Source organism: Girardinichthys multiradiatus, chromosome 22 (assembly GCF_021462225.1).
Source record: "Girardinichthys multiradiatus isolate DD_20200921_A chromosome 22, DD_fGirMul_XY1, whole genome shotgun sequence".
Classification (NCBI taxonomy): Eukaryota; Metazoa; Chordata; class Actinopteri; order Cyprinodontiformes; family Goodeidae; genus Girardinichthys; species Girardinichthys multiradiatus.
The window spans coordinates 35,527,744-35,549,244 of NC_061814.1; the positions used below are offsets into that span (position 1 = coordinate 35,527,744).

Below are 21,501 nucleotides of genomic sequence, written 5' to 3' on the forward strand. Positions count from 1 at the left end.
CGCAATGAGGCAAGACAGATAACTCTGTCAACAGAGCCAACACATGCAGCCCAGAAACAGGAATGTGAGCCGGAGTCGGAAAAATCGGACAATTCCTTATTCCAGTAAGTCACTGGATGCTAAGGTTGCCAAATGATATAGCTTTGTCCTTCAGTTTCTCTATTCAGTGGACAGACATTGAACAAGCTTGTTTGAGCCTTATTAATAGGGAAGGTAAACTCAGAGAGACAAGGGAGGTTAATTGTTGATCCAATCATGCCAATAATCTATCAGAATCAGAATCAGCTTTATTGCCAAGTTCGTGCATACAAACAAGGAATTTGACTCCGGTACACTTTGCTCTTTTGTTCTGTTTTTGCATTACAGAATACACAAATTTACAATTTACAATATACAATATACAATGTACAATGCAATATTCTGCATTACAGAATATACAAATTTACAATTTACAATGTACAATATACACATATCTAATAGAAAAGGTGCATTTGCAACATCTGTATGCTGTTGTTCGGTACTCTATTGAATGTTCATCAGAGAAACAGCCTGGGGGAAGAAACTGTCTTTGTGGCGGCTGGTTTTAGTAAACAGTGCTCTGTAGCGGTGGCCTGAAGGTAAAACTCTAAACAGTTTATGTGCAGGGTGTGTGGGGTCTGCAGAGATTTTGGCAGCTCTTTTCTTGACCCTAGACCTGTATAAGTCCTGGATGGAGGGAAGGTCAGCTCTGATTATTCTCTCTATGTGGGAAAGATCAAATATTTCTGTTTGATTCCTTAACTGCTTGACTTTTGCTGTTTGTTTTTTATATATATAAACTCTAAAGGTAAATTCTTTCCTATCAAAACTGTTAATAAATCACTTTTAATGTTTTAAAACTAAAAACAAGAAAGCAAGGTTGAGTAAGGGTTACAATTTTTTAATTGTAAGTAATTTAGTAGTTTTTGGGGTTGATCATTTTTGAAACTTGTGCCAGTGGGAAGAATAAAGCTATTGCTTAAACAATTAATTAAACAATAACCCCAATTTTGATATAAAGGAATTGGCCATTAGATCCCATGTCTAAATGGTCATATTAGATATTTTTCCACATTGTAGTCACCCAGATGGTCTGTGTTTCGTTTGTTGAGGTGTAATGTGACACACAGAGCTGCAGACGCTTGATTCAGTGTCACAGCAGTTTGGTTCACCCAAAGATGACTCATTGTCCTGCTGAGTGTAATCACATCAGAGACACCAGGGACACAGGTCCTCCCCACCCTAACCTGCCTTCATTCTCATTTCCCTACAAAGATTTTTTCTTCTTCTTTCTCAGTTTTTCATTAGCTCACAAGTGCTCTCATTCTAATTGTGAATAGATATTGCTCGCTGCTTTAATTTTGTCTGTAAGAATTAACGTTTTAGCCCAGTGTCTCATTAAAATGAATCCAAATGGATAGGCTTTGTTTACCATATTATTTTACTGCAATCAAACCAAAAATCCACTGAAGCTGTAAAGATAGGATGCCAGCTAGGCCATCAATAATACAGGGTAATGTCTCCCTTTGGTTAGACCATCGATTGTCATGATGCTATTTCTGTCCTTTTGCTGGTGTCTTATTTTAGCTTTGCAGACTAATGATTCATTGCAGAGCAGAAAGAGCAAAGATCCTTTGATGTGTATTTTCATGTTGCATGCCTCTATGTTCATGTTGGTGTGTTGTCAGCTTTGAAATATTCAGTAGAGACAGAAAATGAGGGGATGAGTGAAAGAAGCTGCCTGGTTATATTTCTTTGAAATTGAAATAATCTGCTGGTTTCAGACTGCTGATAAGCTTTGTGCAGTGCGGCACTGCAGAAGGAGTCACATACTGTAGAGGGGGATTAGTGCCTGTCTGTGTCAGGGACCACCGGACCTTTTATGGAGTGGGATCACAGGCTAACATACTAAAGATATAAAGAAAATTCTGATGATGTTCATAAATTTGAATCAAGCTGGGAAAACCCATTCTGTTTAAAAGGACTATAATGATGTGTGATCTTGTAGTACCTCTCACAATAATGAAACTTCTAACGTAATTCCATATTAATTGGAACCAATGTGTCAGTTTATAAGTAGAGATGCACCAATCAGAGGTTTGCAGCTGGTTTCCTGTCAGTAGTTTTTGTAAAGCTTTGACCTGCCAATACAGATTTTATCTCCCTTCATTTTACATTATTCACTTTATTTATTTACAAATATACAGTGCAATAAAGATATAATGTAAACTAGTGTTTTATTGTTTATTCTTATTTTTATTTATTGCTGTTTATTGTTATTTTCTTGTTCATTGTTACTTCCCTTTCAGTGTTAAGTTTGTTTTTTGCCTTGCCTTATTTTATTTCTGCCGTGAGCTGTCATTCATTATTTATTTAAGGAGCAGAGGTGATGTCATGCATGTGTTTCACAGGAGTTACTGTAAAACAAACAAAAAAAGAGTATTAAAGTAAAGACTAATATTTTAAATCAAATACAAAATGATTATGGAATTAAGATGAACTGTCTTTAGGATCCAATATTTGCAATACAGAAGTATTTGTGTGTATTCACTTGGAAAATGTAGATCCTTTCTTTTAACTCTGAGATTTCCAAAAGGCTGCCTACATTTCCAAACCAGGATCCATGACACAGTGGTTTTATTCTTAAAAGGATACATTTTAACTACTTTGCTGTATCCTGTTTAACCTTCCTGTTAGCTGCTGAAAGTCTCATACTCCCTCACTGCCAGAATCAACCACAGACATGTCAAGTGCTGCTAGTAAATACAACCTACTTCTAAATAGCTTCTAACAGCTCATGTGCTTCCTCTGACGTGTTCCCTGCATTGTTGTCAGTGGGACCCAGTCGGGATTTACAGCATCGTATATTTGAATGCATGGTGCATTCACAGATTTTAGAGTTTCTGACCAGTCTGTCAGCGATCAGCGCTTATCATGCTAAAAGGAAATCTCTTGAAATCTCTGTGCATCTCTATATGATAAATATAAAAGTTATGCAAATGACATTTTTTATGAAAAAAAAACAACTTTAATTTAAACAACATTGGCTTTGTTTTTGAAACTTAGCAGTCTGATTTTAGCAGTAAGACACTTTTATAGGGCAAAAACAAGTGGATCTGTACAATTTTAGGTTTTTTTTTTTTAAGCATTATACCAGTACACAATTGAAGGATTATTTATAATCTGGTTTGCATATATTTAACTGACTATATTTTTTTTCAGTTTAAGCCACTGACAACACTGAAAACATTTTTGGTGTACTATCCATATGAAAAACCACTGCAAAAAAGAATCTATTCAGTTTGTGTGTATATATATATAAAACAATACAATAAATATCCTCTCATGGCACTGCTCTTGAGAGACAGATTCAGATCCAACTGCATACAGTCCAGTACAATTCAAATCATAACATTATACAATAAAATTTTGTGGATCACTAACATTTAAAAGGTTACTGATCAGAAAAAAAAACAGCCAACTGCATAGGCTCACTAAATTTACAGCACAGCTACTCCATTTTAACTGAAAACAAAACTCCACTGGGCGAAAAATACTTTTTATGGGGGGAAAACAAAAAGTTTTCAAACGTAAGCCAGCATTACCTCCTCCAGAGACCCCTTCGAGGAAAAAGAAACAGCAAAACACTGAGCAAGGCATACCTTCTATGGAAAGAAAAACCAGAGAGAACACAAAGCTAAGGCAGGAATTATTCAAATATTGAACAACATTCAATATTTACATTGTGTTACATTTTACATGTTACATTTTCTAGCAACATAAGGCTTTACCAACATTATTTAAGCCTCTTTTCCGCTCATACCTTGACTTGACTCAGTTTTTAGGATTTTCCATTAGGTACTGGTACTTGTTTAAAGTTCCTTTTTTAGTATCTACGCATCTTCCAAGCGAGCCAAGTCGAATCAACTCTATGTTCTGTCAAAAGACTGCCAGTCACTGATTGGCCAGAGGGTGACGTCACTGGTCGAGTCAATAGAGTGACTCTGCTACACGAATCAAACCGGGCATTTTTAAGAATTCGGAATAATGGCTGAGCATATTCTGAGCTTTAAGGAAAATTACTACACTGAAATCAGCACCATGGTCCAACAACCAGGTGCAGACATTTTTGTGCATATTAGCTAATGAAAATATACAGAGGGAGCTAGACATAGGTTTGCTGCATACAAATCCCGTTACGTTACTTTTCAGGCCATCTTGCCCCCATGACAACTACACCCATATTAAGGTGGTACTCGACGGTAATGGAAAATGACCCAAACCGCATAGAGCCGGGTCGAGCTGAGCATGTATTAATGGAAAGGGAAAAGCTGATTATGAGGCTATAGTGAACATGTATGGGGTGTTAGTTTTAAAAAGGTTTCATAAGATCAAATATTACAACCTCTGATGTTAAAATTCTGACTTGAAAAACTTGAGGTCTTTGAGCAGCCACAAGATCAAATATGGCTCCAATATGGCTGCCAATCACACAAAGTGTTATAAATGTTGCAGGATTAAACAGTTTATGTGTACTCATGAATGCTTGTATTTAAATAAAATACAAATAGCAGTGTATATTTGTTTGTGCTTTGAATGCATAAAACAAAGTTAAATATGTAGTTGTTGGTTTGTATTGCTTATAGTAATTAGCACCAAAACAGGTATCAAAGCTTACTGGTCTTCTGAACTGCAACCAGAATGCACACAACTTGGGTGTGACATCATTTAAGATTCAAGCTCCGACTTCAGACTCAGACTGACGGCCTTCTTCCTTGCAGTCTCCTCTGCTCTCTGTCCTTTATTGTTTTCTAATGCTTTTACATTCTCTGTGTAGTTGGAAATGTTATTATAACTGGTTTCGTGATGCTGCCTATGATTCTGTCATAAGTTGCAGGTTGTACTTAGAGTCATGTTTAATTACAGCAGTCTACAGATCTCCTGTGTTAACCTTTTTCGTAATGAGCCATATTTCTGCTCTCAACATCTTCAGCAAAGACTGAAACTCTAACAAGTGTATTCTAAATTATATGAGATGCTTACTCTTTAAAAACATGGAAAGCTCATCATAAAGAGTAATGGGTTATACATTTAAATTATGCTTTCCTTTGAGAATAAAAGTACTTTACACTTAATAGTGGAAACAGCTTTATCAATACTCTTTTACAGGTCTCTCTTTTACAATCGATCGTTTTCAAAGTCTTGGTTTCATTTGCATTTTGACTGTTTGTCCTCCTCTGATCAAGACAGACTATATTTAGGTTGTCTCTAGAGAGTCTGTCTGGCTAAAAACCCTGAGTTGCTCTGTCCCACTCAGTGTTTTTTTTTCTACCCTGACAGGCTCTTAGCAGTTGGTGTTTAATTTCTGCTGCAGATTCAGATCCTTCTCAGATGACCAAAGAAATAACAATGTCACAAAAATGGATCTCATTTGCAACGCTTATTTTTCTGTCTCATGCAGTGGCCCATACCCAGGACACGCACCACCACTCCACAGAAAAGCCCCTGATTCAGTGCTACAAGTGCGGGGAGCCATGTAAGGGTGAGGTTCTACGGGTGCAAAACAAGCACTTTCACCTGAAGTGTTTCACCTGTAAAGGTACAGACCACTTTCTAACAGGAAGCTGTTAGATGGTCATTAATGTATCCATGTCAGTAACTTATATTTGATCGTTTTGTGTGTTTAAATGTCAACGGCTTGTAAGATTCTCAGCCTTGTTTCATCTTTGACAAACCTAATATTCCTGATCCCCGCAGTCTCTCTATAGTTTAAGAAAACAACCTCCAGCTTAGATTTTCTTTATAGAGAAGAAAATGTGGGAGTTTTGTAAAAATTTTTAGCTAAAGTTCTAATTTGATTCTGCCATAATAATGCACACTGGCTACTTTTCACGCAGAGCTAGCTTCATACGGCAGTCATGTATTTTTTTTATAGTTGAATCTTCTCCCTACAGTGTGTACTACTGATCTATGAATAATGCTACAGGTAAAATATACCTTCAAAGTCACATTTGTATTAGTATAAGTGACAGGGGTCAAGATAGTAATTCCTACAGTGCCTTCCAAAAATATTCACATCCCACAAAGTTTTCTTGCATTTTGTAATGTTACATCCCTAGACTACAAAGTAATTTACTGGTATTTGATGAGGCGGACTAAAAAAAACGTGTGTCACATAGTTGTGAAGTGTAAGGAAAAAGATAAGTGATTTTCAAACATTTTCACTAATTCAAATCTGAGTGTGGTGTACATTCCATGAACCTATGCCCCCAGTCTCAAGTTGACCTAAGTCAACCAAAGTCCTTTGCAGCCTTCAACAGATTTTCTTCCAGGATTTCCTTGTATTCAGCCCCGTCCATCTTCCCATCACCTCTGACCAGCTTTCCTGTCCCTGCTGGAGAAAAAACATTTCCACAGCATGATGCTTCCACCACCATGTTTCATAGTGGGGATGGTGTGCTCATGGTGATGTGCTGTGTTACATTTCAGACACTCACAGGATTTTGCATGCGGGTTAAAAAGTTACATTTTGGTCTCATCTTCTACGCATTTGCTCTGTCCCCTAGGCCAGATCTGTTGAATGCATGACTAGTTGTCATGCACTCAATGACCACTAGCACCTCTGCTCCTCTAGAGTTGCCATGAACCTCTGGGCAATTCTCTGATGAGTCCTCTCCTTGCCCAGCCTGTTAGTTAGATGGACTTCCATGGCTCTGTAAACTGTCCAAAGCCATAGATAGTGTTTTGTAACATAACCCTGCTTGAAAGGTCTCCAAAACTGATGCTGTTTGTTCTGTTATATTCTCCATCAAACCTCAGAGACCTTCACAACAGCTTTATTTATTCTAGGATTAAATTACACACATTAAATATCGGAGTATAGGTGTCTAAATGCAATTATACGCCCCACTATTCAGATTTTTTTTTATTGGTAGTTGATACATGACAAATTGGGAAAAAGCTTAAGCAGTATGAATACCTTTGGAAGGCACTGTAAATCCTAACTCTTTAACATTTTTAATGAGATGCTTCCTCTCATTGACAGTCAGGCAGCCTTATTTTGACCTAAACTCGCCATGTTGAACCTTTGCACTTAATCTGTAACTTAAACACTGTTATAGACATAGCTTAGCTCACCATGGGCTCAGAATAACACTGTCCCAACACCGAGATTAGTGTTAATTCTGTCTTTTGCAAGTGGAAAGTGATTCTCAAAGGGGACACAAGGACAGCTTTAATGGTCACTGTCTTTGTCCTTGTTTTAACTTAGGATAAAGCTAAAGCCATGCCCTTTTAGACATAAACCAAGCATAACATCTTTGGATACTTTCTCTTATTACATTGGATGCACAAATTCAAGTTTCTGAATCATTTTCAGTTGAACTTCATAAGTCCATCTTATTGAGTTTACTATTTCTGTAATGGTAGGCTGATGGAAAGTGGAGGCAGCTGGACCTGAAAATCAGAGGCCACCACATCTCTAGAGCTGTTTTCTTTTGGACTCAGTTATCTCAGGGGGTAATCTCATTACCCCTGAGCTCTAATGCAATTAAAGATAATTCTCACCCTCTCCATTCATCCTCAGGACTGAATGTTGGCCCATTACATAAGAATGATTTTTAACATTCAAACAGTTCATAAGGCTGAACATTAATTGAATCCATCCATCCATTCATTCTGGGGGACCCCAAAGTGTTCCCAGGCCAGACGCCACGAAAAGTCCCACCAGTGAGGTCTGGGTCTTGCCAATCAAATTAAATAGCAAAAATCTTAATAGTTAAACCCAGCGCCATAGAAAGATAGACTTACGACACTCTTTGAACTCGCCGATAGGCGGTCATGTGGTTCATGTAGCTCTCAATAGTTCCAAACATCTCAGCGGTGTCGGTCAGTTTGAACGGCATCAGGCGCAACATGATGCAAAAAGCGAATTTTTTCACTCTTTCCTGTGACTTTTGGTAATTAAATAATAATGAACTGATTACTGGTTACTAAATCATAATTGGAAAATCCAAACAGAAGTAACAATACCTATTATAAATGCTCTTTCTGATCTCCTCCGCATGCTAGCACATGCTAGCATGGGATGCTATAACTGTATTCTGTGCCAGCAGTTAAGAGCTCTGATCAAACTTACCTTCGGATCTACATCCTATACTACGTGGAAAGATCTATTGCCTATGTATTTAAAAAAATATATATCCAAATATTACAGATGGAAAATGAGCAGAATTAAAATTTTATTTAAAAATTAAATAATATTTAGATGAATGAGGAAAATATGTAGCTGTATGAAAATATGACTGAAAACCTAGGATGAATTCTTAATTTTTGTAGAAGACATAATTATACTATTTTTTGCTGTCATGTGAACTGAGTACTTGTATCTATAACAGAGTTGATTGTGACTGTAGTCTGACAACTGTTGTAAAATTGTAATTCATTAACTAAAATGTTCATTTAATTGAAAATGTAGTTAAAATCGTATTAGATGACAAAACAACTGAATTGTGCAAAAATAAATGACCAAACAATTTATTGTACGATATGTAAAATGCAAAACTAGCTTTAATAAATAAGTACTTGCCGATCTCTTTCTACGGCGCTGGTTAAACCAATTGTAAAAATGCTACAACAGATTAAAAAGCAATTCCGAGGGGAAATAAATAAAATATTGGCTGTTGATGCTTTTTGTGTTGTCATGATATTTCTGTTGAATTGACTCAGTAGTAATGCTTGCATTACACACAGTTTTTTTGGGGGGGGGGGGTTGGAAGTCAGCATGTGTGGAAACCACTAGACCATCCAGAGTCCTGGGTCCTTTCTCACTCCACATGAGTGAAAGAGGTGGTGATGAAAGATGGTTAATTTTATGTCTATGTCCATTTCTAACCTTATGTTTTGAGTTATTATCATTCATGGAGACCTAATAACAACCTGTTTTTAGTTTAGTGGATGAGTCCACCAGACATTTCATGTCCACCAGAGGACATTAGATGTTTTTCCACATATTTATCCTGTTTCACACTAAACTCACCTTGATTTTATTTTATTTTATTTGTTTGCGGAAAGGCTTTATCTTGTTCTCATTGAATGAAAGCACACACTTCCAGTTATGGGTCCCAGTAGAGTCAAGCAAAGTCTACATGTTTGTGAGGACAGAGGAGGCACAAACAGCCACCTGGCATGAAGATAGCTTTTAATACATTCTATGGAGACCTTGAGACTCCACATAAACCACAGTTTGATGTAGTTCTTTAAGATTGAAATTTGGATATTTTCTTACTTCCCTTACCATCCTGTTCTCATCCAGCTTTGTTTCTTACAGGTCTAATTATTTTAGACTTCAAAACTATTGTAGATATGGGAAGGTTTAGGTGAGTTGCTAGTTTTTTGAGGCCGTGTCCTGACAGATCGAAATTAACATACATATTAGCCTTAAATAAACTGCATGTCATCTTGTCTTTCTCATTTCAAAATGTCTCTAAGCAATAGGCCTCTGTGTCACACCATACTTATAATCAAGGGAAACAGGAAGTCATGGATCAAAGAAGGTTTAAGGCACTTAAGTTAAAGTATAATTTAGATTCATTTATAGGATGGCAATAAGTGTGGCAAAATTTTAAAACAGTATTATTCCTTAAACATAATATTTTTTCCCTGATGAATAAATCTACTCAATTTTACATTAGAATTTTCCTTCAGTTTTAGCTTTTGATTATCCTTTTATCCTTTTTATTTTAGCTTAAATGTCTTTAACTGTCTTTAGCAGCACTGCCAATAAGTGTGAAGGGTACTAGGTGTCTTTAAAATGTAAAAGTTTTAGGTATTAGTTTTTGTGGCGTGTTATGGTCTTTTAAGGGAGCACTAGGTCTTGAGGTGGAAAGGGAATAGGGAATACTATATTAAATCGTGGTTATGGAGTGTCAGTCCAGATTAATACTGAGATGTTTTGAGGTCATTTACCAAATAATGACATATTTATATGCCACTGCTTCCAGAGGCATTAGGGGGTTGATCGAACACAGGATTCCTATACTATCTGGAAAATCTTGCTGCCTTCCTTTATCGTGTCCTTCCTTTCTTCCTTGCTTGCTTCTTTCTGTCTTTCATTCTTCATATCTTTCCTTGTCTCCATCGTCTATTGTGTCCCTTTTATGCACTGGGTGAGCCTTTCAGCAAAGCCACTGATGCATGGAGGTGTTGGGTAATTTTATGGGAAATATTGGCAAAGGACTAAATGAGAACAAATGTATGTGTCATGTACAGTGTGCGGTTGTGACCTCGCCCAGGGGGGTTTCTTCATGAAGAATGGGGAGTATCTGTGCATGCTCGACTACCAACGCATGCACGGCACCCGCTGCAATGGGTGTGGGGACTTCGTCGAGGGAGAAGTTGTCACAGCCCTGGGAAAGACCTACCATCCTGCCTGCTTCGTCTGCACAATCTGCAAGTAAGGCGTCTGCTACAAATATCGTCCCGTGAATTTTAGAAATCTTGCAAATAGATTACAGCTCAGTGAGAATTGCATTACGCACTGTTGTGATGAACAAAGATGAGGCTGGTGGGGATTCCAGTTGACTGTGTACAATTGCATGCCATGTGTCATTTCTGTACATTGTTTGAATGACTGTCCTCCTCAGGCACTCAGTGTGGACACACATCTTTATCAAAGAACCCTGTCATCTTCAGCCCTGCAACCCATAACTAATAAACTGTAACACTTGCCACAGGGCAACAACATCATGTTGTTTCATTGTCTTCATGTCTGACAGACGACCGTTCCCGGCCGGAGACAGGGTGACCTTCAACGGGAAGGACTGCCTATGTCAGTACTGCATCGAGCCTATGTCTCCGGGACCCAAGGATATCCTGGGCTCCAGCAGTAAGTAGCTATTGTTTTATTTAAAAAATACAGGAAGGAATTTAGCTTGGCAAAAGCAAATGCTTGGTTTCACTAGAGGCTGGACAGCATGGAATAATAAGTGTGTTGATCCATCACATTTAATGTAGCTGTTTACCAGCTCTTTTTCCTGTGATAGTCAGGCAATAGTATCTTACTGATACATTGTTCAAAAACATGTGATTCTACTCATTTCTGGAGAATATATGAGAGAATCAGGAAATATTCTGCAGATAAATCTTTTTGAGGTACTGTTTTTTCCCATTTTTTCCTCAAACTTCCATGTATTTTATTGGGTTAATAATGTTGGTGTACATCTGTATTCAGCCTCCTGGTTCAGTACATTGTTGAACCTCCTTGTGCTGCATTTACAGTTGCAAACTGAGGCATCTCTTAAACTAGGAGATTCGCTTTGCAAAACAACTCAAGTTCAATCAGATTGGTCGGTGAGCACCTATGAAAGATTTTTTAAGTCTTCCCAAAGATTCTCAGTTGGATCAAGGTCTAGGTTTTGACGTGGCCATTCTAACGCATGAATAGGCTTTAAGTAAGTAAGTAAGTGAAGCGTTATTCCTGGAGCACTACGAGTTTAAAATGTGCGTTATTGAAAAAACAAAATAAAAATAAGTAAATTAATATAAAATACAATAACATACAACAAATACTAAGACAGTCTGATAATGCAGACGCTTTGATTTAAAGCATTTTATTGTATTGCTGAATGCAAGTGTAGAGATGTTGTCTTGCTCGAAGGTGAACCTTCACTCTTGTCTCTATTCCTTTATAGACTCTAACGGGTTTTCTTTACAAAGTTTTCCTGTATTAACATTCTGTGCCCCTGCTGATGAGAAGCATCTCAAAGCATGATGTGGCCACCACAATGTTTCACAGCAGGGATTTTGTATTGTGGGTTAAGTTCAGTTGTAGTTATTTGCCACACAAAGCATTTTTACATGCAGGCCGAAAGGTTCAGCTTTGGTCTCATATGAGCAGAGCACCTTCTTCCACATGTTTACTACATCTCCTTCATGGCTGGTGGCAAACTGCAAACAGGGCTTCCTATGGCTTTCTTTAACAATTATTTCCTGCTTTCCATTCTTCCACAAACACCAGATTTGTGGAATGCATGACTATAAGTTGTCCTATGGACAGATTCTTAACTCTATCTCTGACTTGTCTGCTGCGCCCCTTGGTCTTCATGATGCTCACTGTCTCCAACAAACCTCTGAGGCCTTCACACAAGACCAGTATCCGTACTGAGGTTAAATTACTTGCATTTCCTGACTTGGTAAATTAGGAAGGCAGTTAGTTGCACTTTTATTTTGGGGTATCAGCGTAAATCGGCAGAATTCAAACCACATATAACCACATATAGAGAATGATTTATTTGCACATAATTCTTTACAAAATAATTTAAGCTCAATTAGATTGGATGGTGAGCATCATACATATTATGTATCTCATTAACCTTACACTTTACAATTATTCAGTATTTTATATATACAGTATAGACCAAACGTTTGGACACACCTTCTCATTCAAAGAGTTTTCTTTATTTTCATGACTATGAATATTGTAGCTTCACACTGAAGGCATCAAAACTATGAATTAACACATGTCTTATATTCCAAGTTCTTCAAAGTAGCCACCTTTTGCTTTGATTACTGCTCCACACACTCTTGGCATTCTGTTGATGAGCTTCAAGAGGTAGTCACCTGAAATGGTTTTCCAACAGTCTTGAAGGAGTTCCCAGGAATACTTAGCACTTGTTGGCCCTTTTGCCTTCACTCTGCGGTCCAGCTCACCCCGAACCATCTCGATTGGGTTCAGGTCTGGTGACTGTGGAGGCCAGGTCATCTGGTGCAGCACCCCATCACTCTCCTTCTTGGTCAAATAGCCCTTACACAGCCTGGAGGTGTGTTTGGGGTCATTGTCCTGTTGAAAAATAAATGATGGTCCAACTAAACGCAAACCGGATGGAATAGCATGCCGCTGCAAGATGCTGTGGTAGCCATGCTGGTTCAGTATGCCTTAAATTTTGAATAAATCCCCAACAGTGTCACCAGCAAAGCACCCCCACACCATCACACCTCCTCCTCCATGCTTCACGGTGGGAACCAGGCATGTAGAGTCCATCCGTTCACCTCTTCTGCGAGCACACGGTGATTGGAACCAAAGATCTCAAACTTGGACTCATCAAACCAAAGCACAGATTTCCACTGGTCTAATGTCCATTCCTTGTGTTCTTTATCCAAACAAGTCTCTTCTGCTGGTTGCCTGTCCTCAGCAGTGGTTTCTTAGCAGCTATTTTACCATGAAGGCTTGATTCACACAGTCTCCTCTTAACAGTTGTTCTAGAGATGTGTCTGCTGCTAGAACTCTGTGTGGCATTGACCTGTTCTCTAATCTGAGCTGCTGTTAACCTGCGATTTCTGAGGCTGGTGACTCGGATGAACTTATTGTCCGCAGCAGAGGTGACTCTTGGTCTTCCTTTCCTGGGGCGGTCCTCATGTGAGCCAGTTTCTTTGTAGCGCTTGATGGTTTTTGCGACTGCACTTGGGGACACTTTCAAAGTTTTCCCAATTGTTCGGACTGATTGACCGTCATTTCTTAAAGTAATGATGGCCACTCGTTTTTCTTTGTTTAGCTGCTTTTTTCTTGCCACAATACAAATTCTAACAGTCTATTCAGTAGGACTATCAGCTGTGTAATGTATCCACCTCCTGCACAACACAACTGATGGTCTCAACCCCATTTATAAGGCTTGAAATCCCACTTATTAAACCTGACAGGGCATACCTGTGAATTGAAAACCATTTCAGGTGACTACCTCTTGAAGCTCATCAACAGAATGCCAAGAGTGTGCGGAGCAGTAATCAAAGCAAAAGGTGGCTACTTTGAAGAACCTAGAATATAAGACATATATTCATTTTGCAGTTGTTTCACACTTTTTTGTTCAGTATATAATTCCACATGTGTTAATTCATAGTTTTGATGCCTTCAGTGTGAAGCTACAATATTCATAGTCATGAAAATAAAGACAACTCTTTGAATGAGAAGGAGTGTCCAAACTTTTGGTCTGTACTGTATAAGTCATATTCAGTCAGCTCAACTTACATTAGGTGGACTCCAGTCAAGTTGCAGAAGCAACTGAAGATTGATCAGTAGAAATCAGATGCACCTAACGTGACAAAATGTAGAGCACTTTAAGGATAACCAATATTTTTAGAGGCAATCTATATATAAGGGGTTGTAAAATGATTAAAATCTTTAATCATGATTGCCAACAGGACTTCTGGCAGTTTAAAGGATTAACCCACATCCATTCACAAATTAAAATGATGTTTTAGGAAGTTGAGGAATGTGTCCACACAAATGTGATTTAATTACCCATAATCTCCAATTAGAGGTCCAGACGGTTTTAGAATAATTGTTATTATCTGTTCTTCACTGTGTTCATTGTCAGAGGAGAAGAAATTAGAAGCCATGTGATGCAACCCAAGTCATGACATTCCCTCCTTCCCTCCTGGTTAAAAACCAAATATTTCTCTCAAACATTAAGGCAGCATGTTAACAAAGTGGTTGTTTCTGCAATCTTCCCTACATGTTAGATGCACAGCAGCTTTATTCAATCAAAACATAAGGTTGGCTTGAAGACATTATCTTTTTTAGTTTAGGAGGACCAATATAGTTGTTTTCCCCTAAACTGAAACATGAAAATTTTAACTTTCGAGTACAATGTGAATACACCGTATTTTCTCCTGCAAAAGCCATTTTTCTGTAACTGTCTGAGATGCTGCAGCTGTACTCCAGGTGTTTCATGTTGCTGCTACAGTACTTGCCACTGTTTGTCCCTAGAGAGACAGGAGTTATAATGTTGTACTTGTCATGTAGGGGTACCAGAAGTACTAAAGTTGTTGCACATGTTGTAAAAAGTCCTCTGAATCTCTCAAAGTAAATGCAAAGAGATTTTGCACAAGTCTTAAAATGAGTTGAACATTGTATAGCAACAAACTGTAATTATAAACGGTTTATTCATGCAATAAAAGACTCACTACAGTTAAATGTTAAACAGATGTAAAGGCCTTTGTTCCAATCCACATAATACCGCAGAAAGTCTCCTGTGGCCCAGTCATCCTGAAAGAATGAAAGGAATGACCAAGGTCCACCTTTGAGGGAGATCCTCCAGCTCTCTCTCCTCTGATTCATAAGCACAGCTCTTCTTTGTGTATAACACGAAAACAGGCCTTGCTAAATAATTCATGCCCATGCATTTCCTTCCCTCTGGAACAGGGAACATGTTGCCCTGAAATACCCCTCCTCTTCCAGCTTCTCATCCTCTCCCTCCTGCTCTCCTCTCCCACCCCTGCTGGTCTCTCTCCTTGGGTTTGAAGAGCTTTTAGACAAGGTCACCTATAAATAAGGCATGCTCTTTCTACTCACGTCATCATCATAGTTTTAGTTGGCTCTGGTTTGCTCTCGCATTCTATTTATTAAAGAAAAGGTGAAACCAACATTTTGCACTTGCACTGCCTCAGGATCCTTCTTGGATATGGATGAAGCTTTTAGTCCTGAGTGATGATACGAAGGGGCAGCTGTCGGACCGCTGCTGATTGCACTCTATCACCATCTACTGTTACGGGTCAGAATTGACATATTGTATCAGTTTTACAGCTGAGGGAGGGGTATTTTTTACTTGGATCCAAACTTTTGTTTCTTGTCATTTTATTTTACAAATCAACAAAATTTTGCTTTGGTACAGAAGCATCTCGATTAGTCAGTGATTAATTAGTCACTGAAAATGTAATTTATTCCAATAATTCATTTACCTTACAGAATATATCTATCACCCACAGAATTATATATTTTAAGCCTTTATTTTTGTTAATTATGATTACTTATAGCTAATAAAAACCAGAAGATGCCAAAGAAACAATGAGTTTTATTACAGAAATGTCAGCCACAAGAAAAGTATGTCCAGGTGCTGTACAGTATATTATTTTCATGAATTACTGTAAGTGGCATAGAGGTGATCAGCCTGTGGTGAGGTGTTAAGGACACAAATGTTGCTTTAATATCAGCCTTAACCTGGTCTGCATGGTTGGATCTTGTGTCTTTCATCTTCCTCTGACAAGTCCTGCTGGATAATGAAATCAGCATATCCATAAAGCTTGTCAGCAGAGGGAAGCCAAATTGTCTGGTAGAACACCAGCAGATAACGTGAATCCCAAATCATCACCGACTGTGGAAACATCACACTGCTGAGCTCAAGCAATTGGATTCTGTCCCTCTCCATTCTTTCTCCACAGCTTGATTTGCAAACAAAATGCAAGACTAACTTTTATCTGACAAGAAGATTGTAGGCTGCTGAGTAACAGTCCAGTCCTTTTACTCCTTAGCTGTGGTAAGATACTTCTGAGGTTGTCTCTGGTTCAAAAATTATTTAACAAAAGCAATCTGACAGTTGTAGCCAATGTCGTGGATTATGTTTGTGGTGGTACTGACACCAATCGCAATTCACCCTATGCATCGTATTCTACCACATTTTATTCTTCCACCCAAATTTCCATTAATATGCTCGGATACAGCACCACATGAACAGCCAGCTGCTTTAGCAATGGCCTTTCATGGCTTACCCTCCTTGTGGAGGGTGTCAATGACTGGACACCTGTCAGATCAGCAGGCTTCTTCATGAGTGTGTCGGCCATGGGCGTAAGATTTTCTGTACTAAAAATCCTGTATTTGTGTAATATCTTACTTTCCTGACAAACAAAATTTTGAGTTTTCATTAGTTGCAAGCTACGATAATCAAAATTAACAAAATAAACACTTGACACATGTCACTGTGTGATTACTGTCTGTAATAATTGAGTCTCACCTTTTTAATTAGATTATTGAAATGAATTAACTTGATTACATTTTATTTCATTTAAATGCACTTTTACTTATTATGCTTTCCCAGATTGCTCAGGTTGTGGCCGGGACATCAAAAATGGACAGGCTCTTCTGGCACTGGACCGACAGTGGCATCTGGGCTGCTTTAAGTGTAAGGCTTGTGGCAAAGTGCTGACCGGGGAGTACATCAGCAAGTAAGCAGCTGCTGTGTCAACACGCCTCCTGGCAACTGTGCATTAAGGCAGTATCTCTGGATTGGATTTATCTTTCACCTCTTTCTAGGGATGGCGCCCCCTACTGTGAGAAGGACTACCAGATCCACTTTGGCGTTCAGTGCGAGGCGTGTCATCAGTTCATCACAGGAAAGGTGTTAGAGGTAAGAAACGGCACACGAAGCACATCCTACATGCAGGCTCCATACAAAAGGAAGATGTGTCCCTTTGCACTCTCTGTGCAGTCATCTCTCATGCCTCTTGGAAAAAATTATTGACCTCACCTTGCTCCTATGTGAGCCTGCCCAAGGTACGTTTGAAAGAATATAAAGGCACAACATTTTTATGTTAAATTGTACCAGGAACGTAACTGTAATTAAAAACCTATAATACATAATATTGTCTGGAATATGTACATTTAGATGTTTTGCACTGAATTACATGGTGAATTTGCACATGTTAAGCTGTCCTGCATCCAGCAGCAACATAAACTGTTGCACAGAGCAGAACTGTAAAATGTAGTTTGTAATCCCGTGTGTGTAATCTCTTCAGCACTGAGCCAAGAAGACTCTTGACATGACTTTATGCATGTAAAATTTTAATTCTTTGCAGATTTTCCAACTCCAATGGCACGCACTCTACGAGTTGTCATTGCCACAAATTGCATAATTATTACATAAACCCCCAAACTAATGTCATCTGACATTTAGGATGTGATTATTTATTAATTCTGTATGTTGTGCAGCTCTTATGAAACTCTGGGCTTAAGCTTCATATGGGGTGAGCTGTGTTTGTGTAAAATATTAACAGGAATTCAACCGCTGATGATCTGTCTGTACAGCAAATGCAAACCAGTGGAGGCAAAGATACAGGAGTCTGTATGACATTAATCATGAATACTGTCTACTGTTCTAGCCAGTTATTTAGGGATAATTTATGAAGCCACCAGAGACATAAAAATGAAAACAGTTTCTTATACATACAACATAATTAGTTTTCTTATGCCTAAAAGGAAATTTGAGTTTACATGTACTGAATAAAAGGTGCACAGCCATCTGAACTTTCTCATGTAGTAAAATGCAAATAATATGCATATTTCTGAGTGGCCACTTGCAGGTTAAAATGTTACACAGGGTTGTTATCATGCGGTCTGTATTTCATTTGGGTATTTATCATCAAACTGGCAAAAGCTTTTATAATGGAGCACTCTGCATGCAAAGTGTCACATCTGAGTGGAAGGAAATTTAAACTCTCCAGCTATCATCTCTTTTTACTGGGTCGCAGTATGCAGGTTCACTCAGAGCAGGTTTTTGAAAGGCAGGTTGACCGTCAAGTGGGTGGATGTAGCGGTGGTCACATTCTGAACAAATGTAGCATTATTATGTTTGAGTGCAATGTACAAAGTGATATCAAACATTCCCTTTCAACTCCAGTAACTCTTCAAAAGACATATGAGCAGTTGAGATTAAACTAGATGTTGGAAGGAGGAAGAAATCTAATTGGAAGCAGATTGGAGCACCTGGTTTATTGCTTGGAAGTCCTAGCTCGGCTCGCTTGGCTTGCTGCGGGCTTCCTTGATCTTCATTTCCATGTAATGTCAGGTCTTTTTCTTTCTTGTTTTTGCTTTGCGTTTTCCAGGCAGGAGATAAACACTACCACCCCAGCTGTGCGAGATGCAGCAGGTGCAATCAGATGTTCACAGAGGGAGAAGAGATGTATCTGCAAGGTCAGTAGACTCATGATTGTGGTCTCTTGGGTAAGTCTTAGGAGCCCACTAATACTGGGTTTCAAACAGGATGTGATACTACAAACCTAAATGTACACCGTACACATCTATAGTTCTGGTCAGAAGTTACCACGCAGTCATTATGGGCATTATTGTCATATTAATTTATGGATTTGTTTTTATTTATCTGAACTGTTCCTTTTCCAATATGGAATGATTATACAACATCAATGATTTTTAAAAACAGGAATTGGATCCACAAATTTGAACTTATTGTAGATTTTCTGTAACACAGTTTAAAACACAAATGCATTTTTGTAACTATCAACAATTTTGAGGGATAATTCAGTCGGAATATTTGATCACTCTTCTTATTTGAATTAGTAGTTTGTTAAGATTGGTTCATTTCATTTCCAATGCGTTTAGCAATGGTTGATAATATTTCAGCTGAAGTTGAACCCTTCCAGAACCTTAATGTTAGCCTGCTTTATCCATTATAAGACCAGTTTTGGGTTGTGTTTGGGATCATTGTCCTGTTGGAACATCCAGCTGTGTCCAGGTTTTAATCATCCAGCTGGTAATTTGAGGTTGAATTAAATAAGAATGTAAAGATAGTTCTCCTTCATTATCCCATCAACTTTATGCCATGCAGTTGTAGCACTAGCAGTGTAATAACCCCACAGCATGATGCCGCCACCACCCTGCGTGACAGTTGGTCCAGAGCTCTTAGGTTTGATAACCTCAAAGACAAACTTGAACAGCTTTTCATCATGTTTTCATGTGGTTGTCTGACAACTCACTCATCTTCTACACATTGGCATCAGGATGAACAACGGTTTGTCATCCATGTTCCATTTTGCATCCAGCTCAGCAAAACATGCTACTTGTTTTTGGAAACTTTCTTGTTTATTTGTTTTCTCTGTTTCTTAATTTTAGCTAATCCAACTTTTTTCCATCCATTCAGCAGTGGAGTCTTTGAATTATGTGGCCAAAAGCATTATTAGAACTACATATAAAGCTGAAATATGAGCAGTCTCATTAGGGTTTCAATAAGAGCTTTCCATCTTGGTTCTCAGGCTCGACAGTGTGGCATCCCGGCTGCAAGAACACCACCAGGACAGAGGAGAGACACAGGGAGCGGGTAGGAATTTGGGAATTGTTTATATTTTTATTATTCCCTGTCACCCAGATTCACCTTTCTGTTTAGGCCTCTTGATGTCGTTTTACAGGAAAAGATAGAGATTAAGAATATATAACAAGCACATGTTCTGTTATCGTTCCCTGACTGGACTTTAACCGTCTGTGGTTAAAATAATTTGCCTGCTTAGGCACTGTTGAGGCTGTGTGTGTGTGTGTGTGTGTGTGTTTGTTCATATTTACATGTGATGATGTGTGTTTGTGGACTGTGTGTTGGGCAGAGGAGGCACAACCCCTGTGTGATGTCCTGTGAACCCCCCCTCTCCCTTCCTTCACAGCTGTTGCCTCCATCCCTCTTATTCCTCCAACAAACAGAAAGGCAGGTACTGTATTCAGTATTGGCTATCAGATGGCATCATCCTGTACTTCCACCATTAAGGACCCAAATCACTACATGCTGCCTCCTGCTAGAGACAGCTTGTAGTGCCCTCTCTTTGTATCACACAGAGCCATTCAGCCCAGCCTTTACACACTTCACTCAGTACGCTGCATGATGAGACAAAGAGGTGCACATTCGGTGTAGAAGAAAACATTTGACTCTTGAGTAACTTTTCATAAAACCATCATTTATTCTAAACTCATCTAATTCAGACCTGCTGTTGCTGCCATTCAGCTTGCTCATCTCCAAGCATGAGGCTCTTTAGATCATCAAACTGTAGAGCTAAATCATTTATTCACTTTGCAGATTTGCAAATGAATGGCCTGATCATAAGACTAGTATTAAGTAGTTTAGGTTACTTTAGGATGTACGGAGGTTTTCCTTTTATCGCTCGTTCAACAGTTAAAAACCACCGTGAACTGTTGGGGTAATAATCTATAGGTGCATCCTAAGTTTAAGTTAGAGTACCATTCATAATATTACATAAGATACATGAAATGTATTGTTATCGTCAGGTTATGGTCGACACAGTCATGAGAAAGACAAGGGTTGTCAAGCAGTCACTGATACCCTCCACACTGGGGGTAAGCCACAAAAAGGTCATTGTCAAAGCAGTTGGCTGTTAACAGACTGCTGTATCCTGGCATAGTTTTGGAAAGTTGAGTGGAAAGAAAAGGTCCGGTAGGGAAAGTTACACAGACCACAAGAACAACTGCAACCTTGAGGGGATTGTAAAGGTAAGGTGTTTCTAGAGTTTGTGGAGTCGATGCTTTTAAGAATCACCACACACAGAGGTATCAAGGACATCTGCTACTACTGTCAAATACACTATGTTAAACCACTCCTGAACCAGGTACAGTGTCAGAAGTGTCTTACCTGAGATAAGCAGAAAAACAACTGGACTGCTGCTCAGTGGTTCAAAGTCCTCTTTTCAGATGAAAGTCAATTTTGTATTTCATTTGAAAATCAAGATCCCAGAATCTGAAAGAAAAGTAGAAAATGCACAGAATCCAAGCTCCAAGTTTCCATACTTATTGATGATCTGGGAAGCCATGTACTTTGTTATTAGTCTTTTTGTCTTATTAAGTCCAAATTCAGCACAGCCATCTAATTGGACATTTTAGAGCATTCAATGCTTCCATCTTCTAATGGGCTTTATGTAGATGCTGAT

At 38.6% G+C, this 21,501-nt stretch overlaps 1 protein-coding gene across 18 annotated transcripts in view; it reads left to right on the top strand.

The window, feature by feature from the left end:
* Positions 1–21,501, top strand: part of LOC124858653 (actin-binding LIM protein 1-like) — an 89,331-nt gene that overhangs the window by 45,587 nt on the left and 22,243 nt on the right. For 11 of the 18 annotated variants that reach the window (XR_007035896.1, XM_047350761.1, XM_047350758.1 and 8 more), the window contains exons 2-9: positions 5,480–5,617; positions 10,288–10,471; positions 10,794–10,903; positions 16,884–17,010; positions 17,099–17,192; positions 18,667–18,754; positions 19,831–19,895; positions 20,230–20,274. Coding sequence is in view for 17 of the 18 variants with exons in the window: in XM_047350761.1 (XP_047206717.1) it covers positions 5,480–5,617; positions 10,288–10,471; positions 10,794–10,903; positions 16,884–17,010; positions 17,099–17,192; positions 18,667–18,754; positions 19,831–19,895; positions 20,230–20,274 (851 nt within the window). In the remaining variant the exon portion in view is untranslated. The remainder of the gene's footprint in view (positions 1–5,479; positions 5,618–10,287; positions 10,472–10,793; positions 10,904–16,883; positions 17,011–17,098; positions 17,193–18,666; positions 18,755–19,830; positions 19,896–20,229; positions 20,275–21,501) is intronic. The other 7 variants (XM_047350767.1, XM_047350754.1, XM_047350765.1 and 4 more) reach the window with 1 other exon arrangement.